The sequence below is a fragment of the Oncorhynchus nerka genome, linkage group LG27 (genome assembly GCF_034236695.1).
Source record: "Oncorhynchus nerka isolate Pitt River linkage group LG27, Oner_Uvic_2.0, whole genome shotgun sequence".
Taxonomy (NCBI): Eukaryota; Metazoa; Chordata; class Actinopteri; order Salmoniformes; family Salmonidae; genus Oncorhynchus; species Oncorhynchus nerka.
The window spans coordinates 20,780,120-20,797,287 of NC_088422.1; the positions used below are offsets into that span (position 1 = coordinate 20,780,120).

At 41.2% G+C, this 17,168-nt stretch overlaps 1 protein-coding gene across 1 annotated transcript; it reads left to right on the forward strand.

Moving 5' to 3' along the window:
• Nucleotides 1-8,442: 8,442 nt before the first annotated feature.
• Nucleotides 8,443-15,566, forward strand: LOC135565279 (uncharacterized). Its single transcript, XM_065011440.1, has 2 exons — nucleotides 8,443-8,698; nucleotides 13,174-15,566. Exon 2 carries the CDS (start codon nucleotides 13,192-13,194, stop codon nucleotides 13,816-13,818), a length of 627 nt encoding a protein of 208 aa, XP_064867512.1. The 5' UTR covers nucleotides 8,443-8,698; nucleotides 13,174-13,191; the 3' UTR covers nucleotides 13,819-15,566.
• Nucleotides 15,567-17,168: the final 1,602 nt, after the last annotated feature.

The following is a 17,168-nucleotide window of genomic DNA, read 5'->3' on the forward strand; positions in this document are numbered from 1 at the left end:
AGTTCCACCAGGCTCGTCCACCAGGCTCAGCAGGTCCCTCTTTAGCTTATTCACCATGTTGTCGTCCAGGGAGAGCACCTATAGGGGAGGGTTGTATTCATTAGGCATGAAACAGAAGAAAACAGAACTGAAATGCTCATTTTAATTTTTGCGTTACGGAACACTTTGAAACAGTTGCACTAATGTATATGACACTGGGGTGTATTCACTAGGCACATAACGGAAGCAAACGGGCCGGGACTACCTGAACTTGTCCAATAACAAACACTAATTTTCATTGCAAAACTTTGACATTACGGTGTGACCCGTGTTCCCAGTCACTGACCTGGCAGACGTATTTGATGAACTTCAGGGCTGGGTTTCTGAGTGGCAGGTGGGAGCCGGGCAGTAGAGCTCTGCTACCCGACACCGACTGGCCCCAACATTATACATCAAGTTAGGGCTGGCTAGGACCTGTTTTTTTCATAAATAACTAGGCTACGGGCAGGGCTCAGGTATCACTACATTTATCACCAACATTTTGAAGCTGAGCCATTTGCTTGTAGTCTTGTTATCACCAACCTCAGTGAGTCACAGCTGTGTAGTCATGTTTGTCACTCGTCAGCCATGCTAATTTGTTCGTGCTCTGCTGTGCAGTACAGCCATATCTGACTAAGATCATAACATGGTGTCAGAAGTGCTTCAACCACATCAAAAGAAAGAGACAGCGAGCTGCCTGGGTGCAGGGAGTCAGTGACTGACAGAGAATAGCAGCTAATGGGTTTACTAACAGAGGATGTTATTTTTGATTTCGGGCAGAGCCGGGCTTTAAATTTGACAGAAGCAATCAGGCCTGGGTAGGGTAGGGCCTGAATGTCACAGGAATGGGTTGGGTTTAAAATTCATGCCCGTGCATGGCTCTATGGGGAAGGACGGGGAACATCTCTGAGGGCTGGGTCACAGTCCGGGTGCCTGTCACCAGTAGCGTAAAGTACTTAAGTAAAAACTCATTATATTTTTAATACTTAGCAGGACAGAAAATGGTCCAATTCACACACTTATCAAGAGAACAACCCTGGTCATCCCCACTGCCTCTGATTTGACGGACTCACTAAACACAAATGCTTCACTTGTAAATGATGTCCGAGTGTTGGTGTGCCCCTGGCAATCCGCAAATAGAAGAAGAAAAAAAAAAATGAAAATTGTGCCGTCTGGTTTGCGTAAATTATTAATGCTTTTACTTTTGATACTCAAGTATATTTCAAAGGAAATCCTTTTAGTCTTTTACTCAAGTAGCATTTTACTGGGTGACTCTCTTTTACTTGAGTCATTTTAAATTAAAGGTATCTTTACTTTTACTCAAGTATGACAATTAGGTACCTTTTCCACCACTACCAGTCACCTTCTTCTGGATCTTCTGGGTGATGCTGAAGAAGTTCTGGCTCAGGATGCTTGACACATACTCCTGAGAGAAGGAGATCATACCTGTGGGGGACGGAGGAGTGTCATGGAATTATTGTAATCAAAAGGAGAGACTTTTACACTTCTTCAAAACAAGTCAACTTTATTATTTAATTACTGCAGTAATGGAGTTTGTCAACGAGGAGATTCACAGAGTTCAAGTAACAGACATCTCAACATCAACTGTTCAGAGGAGACTGCGTGAATCAAGCTTTCATGGTCGAATTGCTGCAAACAAACGACTACTAAAGGACACCAATAGGAAGAAGAGACTTGCTTGGGCCAAGAAACATGAGCAATGGACAATTGACCAGTGGAAATCTATGTCCTTTGGTCTGATGAGACCAAAGTTGAGATTTCTGGTTCCAACCGCAGTGTCTTTGTGAGGTGCAAAGCTGTCATCAAGGCAAAGGGTGGCTACAATCTAAAATTGTAAATATATTTAGATTTGTTTAACACTATTTTGGTTACTACATGATTCCATATGTGTTATTTCATAGTTTTAATGTCTTCACTATTATTCTACAATGTAGAAAATAGTAAAAAGAAAGAAACATGTTGAATGAGTAGGTTTGTCCAAACTTTTGACTGGTACTGTACCTTGTGGCTTTGTGGTACCGCTCTCTCATTACTTACCGGGAAGAGCGCTGGAGTCTCCTGCTGCTTGCTGGGAAGCCTGCCCTGCGCCCCCGCCTCTTAATGGGTGTGGTTCCTGGGGCTTTACGTCTTTTCTTCACTCGCATGCCGTGGTCAACGGCAGCGATGTAGACTAAGAGGAAACTGAGGAGACATAATAAAAGGATGGATGGATTTGTGCAGGAAATCAGGGAGCTGTGCCCACGCACCCCCTCCAAATTAATTATGGATCAAACACTGTACACATGATATGATAACAGACGGTCATGAGGAAGTATTTCTGACAGGAAGCAGTCTAGGCCAGACACTGCATGATGTTCCAGCTGCTCTCCATCAGCTCCTCCACCTCATCCATGTCTCCAGCGCCATCCTCCTCCTCATCGTCAACTTCCTCCTCGTCCTCACTGCTCTCCTCTTCCTCTCCACCCCCATTTCCCTTCTTCTAGGCTGTCCCGTTCTGAAAGTTAATGCAGGTGGTGTGTCATTTTTACCCCAGCCATTTTCATCGGTTATGAGAAATGGGAAACACATACACACATTGTTTAAAAGAAGGTCCAGTAGAACTAGACTGTATCTCTCCATACAGGACACTGGAGGGCAGCTTTCCCTCCACTCTTCCATAATTTGCCAGATGCATCCACATAAGGATCTCCCAGCAGTGGGAGGAGGAGTGAATACTGCAAGGAAGATGATTGAGGATTGTTTTGGTCAGATAAAGTAAAAAATAAATAATTAAAACAAAATCTTGCCTACTAATTTATGGTCTAATTTATGGTCAGTGCTTGTTCCCTTTACCGGACGACGCTAGACCAATTGTGCGTCGCCCCACGGACCGGTGGCGGCCGGTGATTTAGCTCTAACCCTTATTTATTAATTCAAGCATCCATGAACTTGACATCACTCGGCCACCATGCATCACTGTTTTTTATTTTAAATTTATTTATCTTAATTTGACCCCTTTTTCTCCCCAATTTCGTGGTATCCAATTGTTTTTAGTAGCTACTATCTTGTCTCATCGCTACAACTTCCGTACGGGCTCGGGAGAGACGAAGGTTGAAAGTCAGATACACAACCTAAGCCGCATCCAACCCGATACACAATTTAACACAGCACGCTCCAACCTGGAAGCCAGCCGCACCAATGTGTCGGAGGAAACACCGTGCACCTGGCAACCTTGGTTAGCGCGCACTGAGCCCGGCACGCCACAGAAGTCGGTTACAACAGAGCCTGGGCGCGAACCCAGGGTCTCTGGTGGCAGAGCTGGCGCTGCTGCAGAGCTGGCGCTGCTGCAGTACAGCGCCCTTAACCACTGCGCCACCCGGGAGGCGCATCATTATTTGTTAGTCAAAAATATTGTTTTCTTATGTTCAGTAATTGGCTTTGATATTGCCATAGCCAGCATATATGTTATATTGGTAGCCTAGTGGTTAGAGCGTTGGACTAGTAACCGGAAGGTTGCAAGTTCAAACCCCCGAGCTGACAATGTACAAATCTGTCGTTCTGTCCCTGAACAGGCAGTTAACCCACTGTTCCTAGGCCGTCATTGAAAATAAGAATTTGTTCTTAACTGACTAGCCTAGTTAAATAAAGGTAAAATAAATAAAATAAAAAATTATAAAACATCAACGTTCTAGAGGGATAGTAGTACATGGGGCGGGGAGCAACGTAATCGATGGCGTCCTCTATCCTTCTCTTCTTGGTGCACAGCAGGATGCGGTTAAAGTACCCCTACACCACGATGGAGGTAGGTAGGTAGTCCAACTGAACTGACCACACTAGATAGAGACAACAGAAAGAGAGGAGCGAGAGATATTTGATTTTATTAGGATCTCTTTTAGTCCTCATTTGGACAAATCTTCCAAGAGTCCTTAAACATTAAAATACCATTTATAATACAATCATATTTTCAGATATAACACACTGATATATTGACCAGATAAATACTCTGACAGTCTAAAAAGATAGATAGGTTCCTTCATCTACCATAGTCCTGCACAACCTTCCAATGTACTATATTTAAAAAGTCCTAAAGTCCTGTTTGAATGCATATATTGAAAGGTTTCTGGTTTGCACAGATAAATTACTCAATGTCTTTATTGCTCTGAAGCGAAATGTTATTTTGCTAGGAATGGTGGACAATCCATTCCTAGTATTGACTGAATATCTGGTCTCTTACCAACTGAATATTGTTGTGAATGGAGTTTGACTGTTTTAAATGGTGGACACTGTGAGATAAAATTAGCATGTTTTTTTTAAATGATCTTTTTGATTGATGACCAACCAAGAGCATTGTGCATGACTACAACATAATAACCAAATATCCACCGTAAAACAATCCTTTTGTTCCTTTGTTCTGTGCAATCTGCTGCCTCCTAATTTTACTTGCTGAGACAGCGAGAGCGACAAAGACGGAGGGAGATAGAGACAGAGAGACAGAAACAGAGGTAGAGAGAACGACAAAGACAGAGAGCGAGAGAGACAGAAGAGAATAGGCAACCTGGTCAACAGAGTAGCAGAGACGGCCTCTGAGTGGTTCCCCAACTCCCACATCACCACCGTCGTCAGAGGACAGGAGAACCCTGTAGGATGGAGTTAGATTAAACAGCTCCTCCAATACATCTGTACTAAACACACACACACACACACACACACACACACACACACACACACACACACACACAGTACTAAAAGTTGACTTGTTCTATGAAACAGAAAAAATGTTGGCTGTTATCCTGTTTATCTCAATCTTAACTTAGTAGTTACTGTATTTCTGACTGTTATTCTTTCTTTTTGCAACATGAAATCACTATTAGTTAGCATGTGGAACATTCAGGGCCTAAACTCATCAACCTTTGGACCGAAGAGTTCAGCACTGGAGTTCAACAAAAATCTTAAAGATGTTGATGTCATCATTCTGCAGGAGACATGGTGTAAGGCTGACATTGTCACTCACTGTCCCACAGGCTACAGAGAGGTAATCATAGAAATACAGCTCTGTCAATAGAGGCAGAGACTCTGGATGATTGATCATTTGGTACAAATCCGAAATCTAATTGATCCCCTCAAAATGAGTAAATATCACATTTGGTTAAAACTGAAAAAATAACTTGAACTGAGAGAAAAATATGTGTTCCTTTGAACTATATACAACCCCCCTCAGAATCCCCATATTACTCAGAGATCTTCCCCACCCTTGAGGAAGAGATGTGCCATTTATAGGCCCAGAGAAATGTGCTCATCTGTGGGGACACAAATGCGTGCACAGGAACACTACCTGATCTAATGACCACAAGAGGGGACAGCTTTATTACAGGCCATACTGTTTCTAACTCCCCCATAGAAACAACAGTGACATCTCCATCAACAAAAACAGAAGGGAACTGTTTCAGCTCTGTCGAAGCCTGGGTCTGTACTTTGTCAATGGGTGAATCTCTCTTTGGAGAGATTCACCCATTGCTCACCTCTAAACCACAGCACAGTAGACTAAATGATTACATACATTGATCCTTTCTCTCTCAGCTCAGTCACTGTCAAGCCACTAACACCTCCGTCTGATCACAGCCAAATTACATTGCTCTTCCTAAGAACAGACATGGAAACAACTACACATTCACAGCCCAGTAAGCTGTACAACATCAGAAATTCATACAGATGGGCCCAAAACAGCACAGAAGAATACAAGAAAGCAACCTGTAACCAAAATATCCAAACACTCTTAGATAACTTTCTGGATAGCACATTCACTCACAGTAAAGAAGGCATCAATCTAGCAGTAAAAAACGTCAACTACATATTCAGGCAAGCGGCAAAAGAAGCACAACTGAATTTTTAAATTATTTTTTTAAAGACCACAGATGACAACTGGTTTGATGCAGATTGTAAAATTATAAGGAAAAGGCGTAGAACACTATCCAACAAAAAGCGTAGAGACCCAAATAATGGTGAATTACGCCTTCATTACTGTGAGACTTTAAAGCTATGTAAAAACATACACTCAGAACCAAACAAGCACAGTACAACAGCAAGCAGATGACACTAATTGAGGAGTCAATAAACACAAACAACTTCTGGCAAAATTTGTAAAAATAAAATAAAACATCTAAACAAGAAGAATTAGCGATACAAAATGGTGACATATGGACAACCCATTTTAAAACAAATGCAGAATAATGCCAAAATCATGAGGAGTTGAAAAGATTAGAAAAAGCTATAAAGGACAATCAAAATCCATTGGACTCCTCAATTACTGACCAGGAGCACTGTACGAAACTTCAGGCCCTCAAATTTAAAAAAGCATACTAAATGAGATGCTCAAACTCACTAGTGCAAAATTTCAATTGGCTATATTAAAACTGTTTAATTTGATCCTGAGTGTAGGTTATTTCCTTGACATTTGGAATCAAGGACTCATAACCCAAATCTTTAAGAACAGAGACAAATTTGTCCCTAACAATTACAGAGGCATTTATGTGAACAGTAACCTGGGGAAGGTTTTCTGTAAATGTAAGCGTTCTAAACTTCCTTAATAAGCACAATGTCTTGAGTAAAATCCAAATTGGATTTATACCGAAACATCGCACAACTGATCATATTTACACCCAACACACCCTGATAGATCAACATGTCCACCAAAATAATAAGTTTGCTTTATCAACTTCCAAAAAGCATTTCAAATCAAATCGACGTTTGTCACGTGCGCCGAATACAACAGGTGTAGGTAGACCTTACAGTGAAATGCTTACTTACAGGCTCTCATCAATAGTGGAAAAAAAGGTATTAGGTGAACAATAGGTAAGTAAAGAAATAAAAACAACAGTAAAAAGACAGTGAAAAATAACAGTAGTGAGGCTATAAAAGTAGTGAGGCTACATACAGACACAGGTTAGTCGGCCTGATTGAGGTAGTATGTACATGTAGATATTAGAGGTCGACCGATTATGATTTTAACGCTGATACCGATATCGATTATTGGAGGACCAAAAAAGCAGATACCGATTAATCGGCAGGCATATATTAATAATATTTAACATAAGTAGACATGCCCTCGTAATTGAATGTAGCACATATAAAAGCACCCACAAGCTACCGCTGGCTTAATACACAATCATTGCGGGATGAATGAGTGAAGAATTTCCAGCCAAGGGTGGTCCATTTAAAAATCATTCCTTCCTCCCTCGCCCTGCAAGTGTATACTCATTAGACATCATCAGAAGCGTCCACTTCCTTTGAGGGCTGAGAGGATAGGGTGTGTCTTGTGTTTGGACTGTAACCATTCCCTTGTATGCTCTTCTTCAAGGTTTTAAGGCAGATTACAACATATAAGTATATTGCTGCCACCTACTGAATTGGCAGTTTATCAGCCTACTATTCTGTATTATGAATTAATTACCTCAGTAGTGAAGGCCTAGACACGTCACAGAAATACAATCAATTGCAAGTCAAAAATGTGATTGGTTCATTCCACTGCCACTCAAATTCTGCTATAATGCAGAGGAATGGCAGAGGCCTTCTGTCCAGCTTTCTGACGGCCTAGCCAATGGCTGGCTGAGCTAGCTAGGTTTTTCTACCCAGAGACCACCAAAGACATTCCTGATTGGATGTCGCTACCCAAACCGTATCTAAACATATACATTTAAAATTACACCTTGAATAGGGTAGGAATGCCCAAAGGTTCCATATAGCAAGAACCATTTTAAATATAGCAACTGATGCAGCCAGCACACTTACGCTCAGGCCGAGGAGTAGGGTTGCAACCTAGGGTAGATCCTTGCGTTCTGACCTCATAAGCACCCAAACTAACGATTAAAGTAAGCTTGCTACTTGCACACACAAATGATAGAACACCTCACTGACTATTTTACTCGCCCTAGAATAGCTGGTTAGGCTATGTCCATGTTATCTAGAGCGTTAGTGACCAACTTCGCTGCTGGCAACAATTTAATTACGTTTTTTTGTAGACGTTTACTGACACCGGCCATATTCATAGTGTGTTGAGAGTTTGTAAATCCGTCAGTGATCTGCGCTCTGGCACATTCAGACGAGAGTGCTCTCAAAGCGGAGTAGACCGCCAGAGTGAATTTACATACGCACCCGTGGACAACATCAGACATAATGCCCCTGACTCGCTCATAATTTGATTGATTTTTGGACATATTGTTTTGCCTAACAAGGATTTTAATTAGTCACTAATGACAACTTAACATCGAACTGGCACTGCTGTAGTTACTTACAATGATATATTAAACGCTTTCATAGGTGGTGAGTAGCGCCTCTCAAGACTATTTTAACGTCAACCCAAAACTATTTTGAGCAGCATGGCACCTCATTCATACATGTTGCTTCATCAATAACAATCGCAACCCGAAATTGAGATTTGATAGGCCACTCACAGAAAGAAGGATATTCTTGTTGTCAAATACATTAATCACAGCAACGTGATGTATGCTCTTTTCGCTCAGAATTCCGTGTACAAAATATTTTTAAGCAATACGATGTTTGAACTTTGTAACCCATCGACTTGACTTACTAGCGTTCACAAGGGCGTACACCCCTGTTGTTTATCTGGTGCACACGTGTGGCCACCATAGACATTGTAACCATCACCACGCGCAACACGGTAGAGGTAAGCCTACGACTAATTAGTTAATTTAGGCGTTAACTACATTTACTAACGGAACTAACCTCGGTCATTTTCACTGCCAAGTTATCATAGTAATGTGTACTACATATTATTGCATTTGGGAGTTTAAACTTGTTCAGTTCCACGAATATCCATCCACATTGTAGAATTGCCCCTGAAATGTTTTAGGCTAATTCCAGAGAGATTGATAGACTACTGTTATCATTGTCTGAGATAGCTAGTACTTTTGTAGATTACCCTATCAGAAATATTGATGAGCGGGTTATCTTTTTTGACCTAGTCTATTTGATGTTTAACAAACGTATTAGTAAACTATTTAATGGTCATACATGTTTGTGCTCACTGCTCTCTACTCAAGCATTAGAGGAAAGGGTTGGAGAAATGGCCCTCCAGCATGAAAGTAAAACTTGGCAGAGAAGATTATGCCTTTTTGTGGGAACGTGAGGGTAGCAAGGATGTCTTGCTTTAAGGATTTTGTGTGCTGATATGGTATCATTTTGCTTCGTCCCTATACCAATCTTGTTTAGGCCAGCGGATCTCAAAGTGGGGTCCGTGGTTGAGGTACTGTGGGGGGTCTGCGGACAGCTCTATTTATTTATATTAGAGAGAAAGAAATTATTTTATATATATAAACCAAATGACATTTAAAAAATGGCCAGGCCTCCTGAGTGGCGTAGCGGTCTAAGGCACTGCATCACAGTACTTGAGGCGTCATTACAACCCCTGGTTCGATTCCAGACTGTGTCACAGTTGGCTGTGACCGGGAGACACATGAGGCGGTGCACAATTGGCCCAACGTCGTCCGGGTTAGGGGAGGGATTGGCTGGCTGCGATTTTCTTGTCCCATTGCGCTCTAGTGACTCCTTGTGGCGGGCCGGGCGCCTGCAAGCTGATCTCGGTCGCCAGCTGAACAGTGTTTCATTGGTGCGGCTGTCTTCCGGGTTAAGCGAGCAGGGTGTCAAGAAGCAGTGCGGCTTGGCAGGGTTGTGTTTTGGAGGATGCATGGCTTTCGACCTTCGCCTCTCCTGAGTCAGTATGGGAGTTGCAGTGATGGGACAAGGTTGTAACTACCAATTGGGGAGAAAAAGGGGTTATAACATTTTATTAAACAAAAAATTCAACTAATTTTGGCCAAGGTGGAAGAATTTTAGAGGGTGTAATACAATACAACATATTATTATAAATCTACTATGTATGTTCTTAACCCTGGGCAACATGGACCTGGCAGGCTCAAAGGGATACTGGGTATCCACAGTACTTTAACTCACCAATTATACATTTTAACTAACTACCTATATTCGCCCCCAATTATTATTATTTTAAAAACTTTTTTTATTTTTATTTTCTTAGATGCACTGTAATTTAAGCTTTAAAACTGCAGTTTATCTCCTAATGGCAACAACAAAACATATCTCTGCCCTATGATAATGTATAGAACTGCAGGAAAATTGCTTGAAAACTAACATTTTCTCTCCTTTAAAATGTTTATTCCCAGAACCCAAAACTTGGTTCATCCAGCCATGCACTGCCGAAGTCATAGATAACAAATGGCATACAAGGAGATTTACTAACCCAAGTTGTTCTGATTATGAGACGTCTCTGATGAATTTGCTATCACAAAAGGGGTCCCTGGCCCCAAAAAGTTTGAGAACCCCTGGTTTAGGCTATATGACTTGCCTGCCTGCCTGTCCCAGATACTAACTACCTTTAGCGCCTATTGATGAAGGTCCGGGGTACTTTTGTTAAGAGCTCTGACGCTCGATCGAACTGTGGACACGCATCGCTTGCAGTACGGTTTTGGAAACATTAGTAACATATCTTCCATATCAGCGAGAAATCATTAAAAAATGCAAAATAGTTCATAGGGTTAGTGTTCCTACACAGCCATATCCCCATGTTACAGCACGTGTTTACGGAAGACTGAGGCTGTGATAATTAGCTATCTAGCATTCTACGAACACCTGTGTAATGGAAGAAGGTGGAAGAAGGTTGCCAGAAACGTGTTTGAACTGCAAGTTTATATTTTATATTTGTGAAATTATTTTGATGTGATATGAAGGCAGGGGTGAAAGTAGATTTAATTTTTTACCGGTATGGGACACCCAAGCACGCACACTTTTTCTTTATTTATAGCCTAGGTGTAATCATAGAATCCCTATTAATATCATATGATCTCTGTGGGCCTGGTAGCCTCGGCCTAGTAAATATTTATTCTACTTTCAAAATGCATTAACTTTTTAATGTGGCATAAGCACAACCAGTCATAATGTTTTCATCTGATTGTTTGACAATCACTTCAGAAAGTTACTCCTGTAGACTAAATGCAAAATAATTTCATCATTCAAACAGTGAACTGTACACCCGCAATTTGATGAATGCTGAGACGTCTGTTACAAAACAACTATATGTATTGTAATAACATTCTGCAATTGTCATTAGGCCTACACTTGAAGCCTGAATTGATGCTTCCACAGTTGTCCACCCGTCCCTAAGTCACAGCCACTCATCTTTTCTTGGCACTTTGTGTTAATTGTGATAGGCTCATGTTTTACCGGTATGGCGTACCCCCACTATTTATTTTGCCGGGATGCCATATCGGCTTACTTCCACCCCTGTATGAAAGTAAAGGGCTTTATGTTTCTAGAACCGTATCTCAACTCCCGTTTAGTATTTGGCTGTTTTGGCTGCCAGAGCCAGTCTACCTCTGAAAATAACATAAAGGGTCCTTGGATCTGAAGGAGTCATTATTGGGCTTGTCCCTCCCCCTCCACATTTTATTCCCTCACTGCTGACCTTTCCTCCATGTGTCACAACGACAGATGTTAGCTGTGTTTGTATGAATGAAACCCACTCAGCTCTCTCTCGTCAGCTGCCAGAGTAAGGTTGTCACAAAGTAGTAGTGAAGGAATAGCCTACTCACTAGCCTAGTCCCTAAAAACACTGCAAAAGTTTTCGCAACTGAAAAAACAACCCATTTGGATTGTTCATTTACAGGCTACCTTGTGCACTGCCATAACAGGCATGTTTCTTTGCCTGCTTGTAGTTTACATTCCTGTTTGTCTGGGCTTTCAGAGACTGTCCTTATGAGGTAGAAGTTGCCTCTAACCACAGATCTGGGATCAGATTACCTTACTGCCTGACTGTAAATATTAGCGGGGGATAAAGAAGACACCTAACCCTTGAACAGTGATTGGGGTCAACCTCCACATAGTCTGTTCTCTCAGTGTAGGGTTGGGAAAGCATTCCCCCATCTCAGATTGTACTGAAATGGTTTCTGTTAGAAAAAGTTAAGATTAGCATTCCTGAAACATTATTTTCTTAATGTAATTAAGCTAATTGATTGCACCCTAATTTGCCATTTTAATTTAAGGCATTCATATAATCTCCTATAAATATAGTACCGAGCATCCGATTTGAACCATAATTCATCCTAACAATGAGTAAGACGAGGAATCCAATAAAATGATCAAAAGCCACCCATGTACATACCCCCCACGCCAATCCCACACCAACAAAAAGTATACAGTATCAGTTGTCTTTCTGACAAGTAGTATGGCGCTGTGGCTTGGAGTAGGCCTATAGTGTTTTCATCCTTTGTAATGTATTACCTGTGATTTTGTTTTTTTCCTCTGTTCAGAGAAATTAGCCATTGAAGTCGCTTGAATTATTTAAATGAGTGAAAGTACCAGGTTATCCCCACTAGATGCCACTGTTCCTGCTACTGCCACAAACTTGTATCAATTTGGCTGGACTCTTGTGTTTATTAAATGGATCAGAACATTTTCTTTGCAACTTTGGGTACAAAAGCAATAGCATTTGCTCATGATAAAATAAATTGTGTGGTCATCCTCGCAATTTAAGCCAATCCTCCACAAAAGCAATTCAGAACAGGGAAACAAATTACATCACCAGATTCAGGAGAAATACATGAAATAGAATGAAAAAGCAATACTCCAAGCCTGCAGCTCCATACTACTTGTTAGACATAGGGAACTGATACTGTATACTGGTTGTTGAGGTGGGTTTGGTGTGGGGGGTCTGTGGGTGGCTTTCGTTGGATTCCTCATGTGTTACTCAATGGTAGGAAGAAGTTTGGTCCAAATCAGATGTTGGGTACAATATTTATTGAATATTATTTGAATCCAATAAATCAAAAGGGCCAATTTGGGTCCAGTCAATTAGCGTAATATCTCAAAAATAAACTAAATGTTACAGAAACAATTTAAGAACAATTTGTGATGGTGGGTGTCATGGCTTGCTGAAATGACATTGAACGACTCTGAATAGATTTTATACAAGGTGTTTTGCTTCTATGGAAACGGTTGCTTGTGCACTTTACTGAATTCCTTATGAGGCAGTCGCATAATTCATTTGAATCCATATTTATTTTCTAATGATAAAAGTTGGTACAGTCAGGAAATTGGGATAAGTATCATACATCTATTTGTATTTTGCAGTTTCAAGAGGATGTCTGAATGCTCCCACTTCTACTCTTGGGATTACTACTGATATTGTGGCTATTCTGGATGATTAAGGTCAAGCAGATGCTGGAGAAAGGGGGGGAAATAGTGACTGGCTGTGGAACCCCTGCAGCTGCAGCACAGGAGGAGATGCAAGCGGCCGATAGATCCGCTGCGGCTGCACACACCCCTGCTCCACCCCCTACTAAACAATCCACACCCATGGGTCTTGCAGCATCTACCTCAACAGATAGCGGGGACAACCGTCCCCTAACCCACATTGACCCCACTGTCGGTCCCATGATACCCAGGGTAGGGGGTTCTTCGGAGGAAATGAAGCACACACAGCCGTCCCTTCCCTTCGTTGTCCCTCAGCCTCCCAGTAGAACGATCAGGCCCAAACTCATCTCAGGCCTAGAAGCTCGACAAGCGCGCCCCAAGTTCATCCTGGGGGCATCGGAGGACAATTCTTCAGATGAAGATCTGCCTTTGACCATGAAACCCCCTACAGGTTTTGGTTCCTCTCAGGCAGCGGCCACCTCCTGCCTACGACAAACCGTATCAGCAACCTCAACCACCTTCTCCCCCCCACAGCAAGTTACATCAGTAACATCAACCCCTACCTCCAATGGCATGAGGTAGGCCATAGCATGTTGTGCAACTTCTTTTAAGTTAACTTCATTTTCATATTACACTGAACAAGAATATGAACGCAACATGCAAAGTGTTTGTCCTGTGTTTCATGAGCTGAAATAAAAGATCCCCGAAAAAGCTTATTTCTCCCAAATGTTGTGCACAAATTTGTTTACATCTGTTATTGAGCGTTTCTCCTTTGCCAAGATAATCCATCCACCTTACGGTGTGGCATATCAAGAGGCTGATTAAATAGCATGATCATTATGCAGGTCCACCTTGTGCTGGGGACAATAAAAGGCCACTCTAAAATGTGCAGTTTTGTCACACAATACAATGCCACAAATGTCTCAAGTTGAGGGAGCATGCAATTGGCATGCTGACTGAAGGAATGTCTACCAGAGATGTTGCCAGATAATTGAATGTTAATTTCTCTACCATAAGCCACCTCCAATGTTGTTTTAGAGAATTTGGCAGTACATCCAACCAGCCTCATTCTTGCAGTCAGCATGCCAATTGCACCTGTGTAATTATCATGCTGTTTATTCAGCTTCTTGATATGCCACACCTGTCAGGTGGATGGAATATCTTGGCAAAGGAGAAATGCTCACTAACATGAGCTCATGAAATGTGTCCAACACGTAACATGCTGCGTTTTATATTTTTGTTCAGTATAGAATAAACAGGTTTAGACGTCATCGTTTTCTCTACTCCGATGACATTGGAATTGTATTTAGTTCAGAACGTGTTGATAGTGAATGCAAGTGCTTGCTCCATCAACCCAGTGTTAAGAATCAATGAATCATTCAGCAGATTAGCTCGTGACTTGTGAGGCTGCCTGTCAGTGCAGTAGTCTATGGGTATCAACAGAGTGCGCTGTTATCCAAAAGGCGAGACCAATTGTTGGCCAGGCCTGAGGCAAACTTGCCAGCCACATTGTGGTATTATTGCTGCCCCATGCTGTATCCACACAACCAGCTGCCTATGATCACCTGACCACAGCATGCATGCTGACAGTAACTTGTGTTATTGTCGCATGCCTCACCTCTCTGCACTTTTAACGGAACAAGTGTCGTTGACTTTGAGAACCAGGGTCTGAGTCCCAGGAGGGCACACAACAACATATTGTATGTGTGCTTAACAAATGTTTCTACATCCCTTGGAAGTTCTCTGCAAATACATTTGACTTGCTGTATGTTGCCTTTAGGCATAGAGCATGAGGTGCTATTGTTGATTTTTTTTTTGGTGACATCACAATGGATATCTCAGGTAGTTGGTCAGCTGAGCATATCTAAGTCTACTTGACAGGTTCAGTTGGCTTTGAATGCCACAGTCCACTCTCAGCCAAGTTTTGAAAAGCTTGTTTGTTTGTACTCTTGAGCCACATGTGCAGTAATCACCACGGAGGTAAAACTGAAAGGGGAGAGAGGTAAGATAACACATGGAAAGCTTTCAGGAATGATCGTTTTTCCACATTGTGAAGTAGCAAAGGCCTATGAGTTGTACTGACTGACATGATGCCACTGTGTAGGCCTAGACAGAACACCTACCAAAAATGTTTTGACCATTTCAGTCAGTTTGCTACATGGAAGGATTAGCCTCCCACGTTTTTGTTTACGATATGCTAGAAGGTTACCATAAGCTATAGTTTGGTGGTTCGTGAAGGGACAAGTTAGTTGTAAAAAAGTTGGTGCAAAAACCATCCAAGCAGATAGTTAGTCCGGATATCTATTTGGCAGTCTAGTCTGTTGGTTCCATTCTCTAAACTGTTTTAATAAATATCAATGCTTGCATTATGTCTCTGCTGTTCATTCAGTTAAGCATGCCCTCAATTGAACTACCTCTATTGGAAGTATTTGAAAGCATTTTCTAATAATTCCCAAAAATTAGCCTACTATTTAAAAGTATTTTCTAATACTTATTTCAAATACTATTTTCAAATACAGTGTATGAGTCAGTGTATTTGCGTATTTCCAAACACATTCCAATTTACTACTAAAAATAAAACAAATTGAAATATTTACTTTCAAATGTCTTTGAAAGTAATTGAAATACCCTAAATAGTATTTGAACCCTGATCTGGAGTGTAGACGTGTTTGACAATCTTATCTGATCTCTTACACACACGCATACAAAATCACGTTCACACACACACACAGACTGGATGTATCAAGTTCTATTTTTAAGAATCACAAATATATTTTGATTTGTTTAACACTTTTTTTGGTTACTACATGATTCTATGTAATTTCATAGGTTTGATGTCTACACTATTATTCTACAAAGCAGAAAATAGTGCAAATAAAGAAAAACCCTTGAATGAGTAGGTGTTCTAAAACTTTTGACCGGTAGTGTACCCAATATATACATAGATTGTTACTCATTGTGTGTCTATTATTACTTTTATCATTGTGTTTTACTTTTCAATTATTTTTAGTATTTTCTTTCTCTATGCATTGTTGGGAAAATCTGTAAGTAAGTATTTCACTGTTAGTCCACACATTGTTTACGAAGCACGTGGCAAATAAAATGTTTTTTGTTGTTGACATACTAGGGCAACTATATGTGATTATACAGATATACTAATCATGATCATTCACATTGTCTGCATAATTAGAATCTAACATCAATGTGCATGAGACAAAGTCCACTTGATCGAAGGTTATTGCTCTAGTATCCTATGGTGCCACTGATGCCAATGAGATCTATATTGCCACCAATTGGTCTGTTGTACCATCCTAAAGTGTCAGTGACTTTATATTCACACAGCTTCTAAGGACATACATAAGCTTTACATACCAAATGTCATTGCCCCATGACCATCTGTTCAGTTCTAGTAGCCAGTTGTTGCCCATTGTGGAATCATCTAACCCTCTGGCTCCTGAGTCTAGAAGCAGTTTAGCTTACATCAAAAATTAGCATTTCACAAGCCAGCAGAACCGTAAAACAAGAAAACATCTGAGATGACTCAAACACTATCTAGCAAGCCCTCCTCTGCAACAATGCTATTGGGATGCGGGAATGTTATATTCGCCTTTTAATTGTAAGTTAACTGTCATTTAATTTGGTGGTCACTACTGGTTTCCGATTCCAGGCGAGAGAATCTGTCTCATGTTTCTCACGGACTCGTAGTGACGTCACGCACCCAAGAAACCTCAACCAATCACTCAATGGATATTAATACCTTGAAATATATATTCAACCCAGTGTTGTAGTACTTGAGACCAGGTATTGAGTGACTTGGTATTGTCTCGGTGTCAGATCTTCACGAGACCAGCGGAGTAAAAAACGAATCATCCGCTTCCATTCAGTCGGTGCCTAAAACAGCTTCGCCAGGCCTAATTTATACACTTCTTTCT

Excerpts from the sequence above, each read along its gene's own strand:
- LOC135565279 (XM_065011440.1), top strand. The coding sequence starts at position 13,192 with ATGCTCCCACTTCTACTCTTGGGATTACTACTGATATTGTGGCTATTC.